The 1,901-nt window shown below is 66.8% G+C and overlaps 1 protein-coding gene across 1 annotated transcript in view; it reads right to left on the reverse strand.

Annotated features, from left to right (window-relative positions):
• The window catches only part of LOC109279594 (SLAM family member 8-like), a 5,565-nt gene that overhangs the window by 1,367 nt on the left and 2,297 nt on the right, over window positions 1–1,901 (reverse strand). Inside the window, exons 2-4 of the mRNA XM_019473182.1 lie at window positions 926–1,267; window positions 307–600; window positions 64–183 (exon numbers count right to left, since the gene is read on the reverse strand). Coding sequence (XP_019328727.1) covers window positions 64–183; window positions 307–600; window positions 926–1,267 — 756 coding nt within the window. The remainder of the gene's footprint in view (window positions 1–63; window positions 184–306; window positions 601–925; window positions 1,268–1,901) is intronic.

Here is a 1,901-nt window from a genome sequence, read left to right on the forward strand (position 1 = left end):
CCCCCCCCCCCCCCCCCCCCCCCCCAAAAGCCGTGCTGGCTCCTGGGGGGGAGCTTCACTTGCCTGGGTCTGCCGCCTTCTCGCTATTCATCCGCCAGCACCAGAAGGCTCCCCCCAAGCTCACCACCAGCAGGATGAGGGTCAGGACGATGTACCCCGACTTTGAGAAGGACGTCTGCCCCCCTGGAAGGGCAGAGAGAGGCACTGAGAGGTGCCAACCCCCCCCGCCAGGGGCTGAGCCCACCCCGGTGCCAAGCCAGCCGGCTGGCGTCGGACCCCCGAGCGTCCTCGGGGCGAGGGTCTCACCTCCGCTTTGGCAGATGGCTTGCAGGTCGAAGAGGACGACCTTCTGGTCGGCGGGGTTGCTGACGGTGCAGGCGTAGGTGACGTTGGTGGCGGTGGGCGGCAGGGCCAGCCGTAGGGTGGTCCCGTCTGGGGAGAGCTGGTGGCGGTCGGAGGTCAGGTCCCGGATGACGTTGTCCCTCTTCCAGGTGATGTTGACGGTGCCTTTGCCGGCACCCTGGCACTGCAGCGTCAGGTTGCACCACTCCAGGGTGCTGGCCAGGAGCTGGCTGCGGGTCCGGGGGCTTGGCACCGACTCTGCATCCGATGGGGGGGGGGGACGGATCAGCGCGGGGCGGCAGGGATTTCTTCACCCTGCTCATCCCCACCGTCACACTTGGCCCCAGCGGGGCACGGCACGGCCACCCTGGGGACCCCTGGGGTGGCAGGATTTGGCCTTTTGCAGAGCTTGAGAGGCTGCGGGCGCTGGGGTGCAAAGGCTGGGGTCTAATCTAACCCTGGTAAACCCCATCATTGCTCCGTGCCTCAGTTTCCCCACCTGTAAAGGGGTTAGTGCTCGCACTCGGGGCTTTCTATTTTTGCCCCCAGCGCCTCTGCCAAACCCCAGCGTGCAGCCGCTCACCGTAGACGGAGAGGTTGAAGGACTGATCCTCCACCAGCGCCGGGTGCAGTATAATCCGAGCCCCGTAGACCCCGCTGTCGCCCCGCTCCAGGGCCCCGATCTTCAGCGCCGTCTCGTTGAACATCTCCAGCCGGTCCTTGAACCGGTCCTTGGGGTCGGGGCGCTCGAAGCCCCTGGGGCCGAACTCTGCCACTTGAATGGTGGCGCCGGCGCCGGCCGAAAAGCTCCACTCGATCTCCTTCACCGTCTTGTTGGGGGGCAGAGCCGGGGAGAGCAGCACGGACCCCCCCAGGACGCCGTTCACCTGCCGGGGCTGCACCCGGGCTTGGCCGAAGAGGAGCTCTGCGGACAAGGCAGAAAGTCACCGGGCGCGCGGGGACAAGGCGGGGACAGCGGGGACAAGACGGGGACAGAAGGACCCTCGGGGACGGGTCCCTTTTCAGGGGGAAGAAGCGGCGTCTCCCTGCCCTGACGCAGCTGCCTGGTCTCCTCTCCCGGTCCCTCTCCAGGTTGGGGGTTGGGGTCCGCCGGCCGGTCCCTCTCCAGGTTGGGGACAGGGAAGTCCCCCCCCCGAAAGACCCCGTATCCCAACGGAGCCGCCTCCTGCTCCGGCGGGGAGGGAAGGATGTCGGGGTTGGAGACTGGTTGTCACCAAAAAAAAAAAAAAAATAAAAAATCCACTGGTTCAGATGCGGGCGCCCCATCTGAACGCTGCCGTCCCCGGGGGCTGCGGCCGGGCTCTCACCAGAACAACGCTCCAAGAGAGTCTGGGAGGAGTTCCCAGCCAGCATCTGCAAAACCTCATTGTCCGCCTTAAAACGCGCCTCGGCCAAGATGCCTACGAAAGATCGACAAGGGTTAAGGCGACGGGGGAGAGAGGGGACGGCTGCGGGGGTCCCTGCCCGGTGGGGCTGCCGGCCTCGGGGAGGGATGGAGCCGCCTGCGAGATGCAGGACCGGGGCGATTCCCGGAGGGG

The sequence above is a fragment of the Aptenodytes forsteri genome, unplaced genomic scaffold (genome assembly GCF_000699145.1).
Source record: "Aptenodytes forsteri isolate BGI_AS27 unplaced genomic scaffold, ASM69914v1 Scaffold454, whole genome shotgun sequence".
Classification (NCBI taxonomy): Eukaryota; Metazoa; Chordata; class Aves; order Sphenisciformes; family Spheniscidae; genus Aptenodytes; species Aptenodytes forsteri.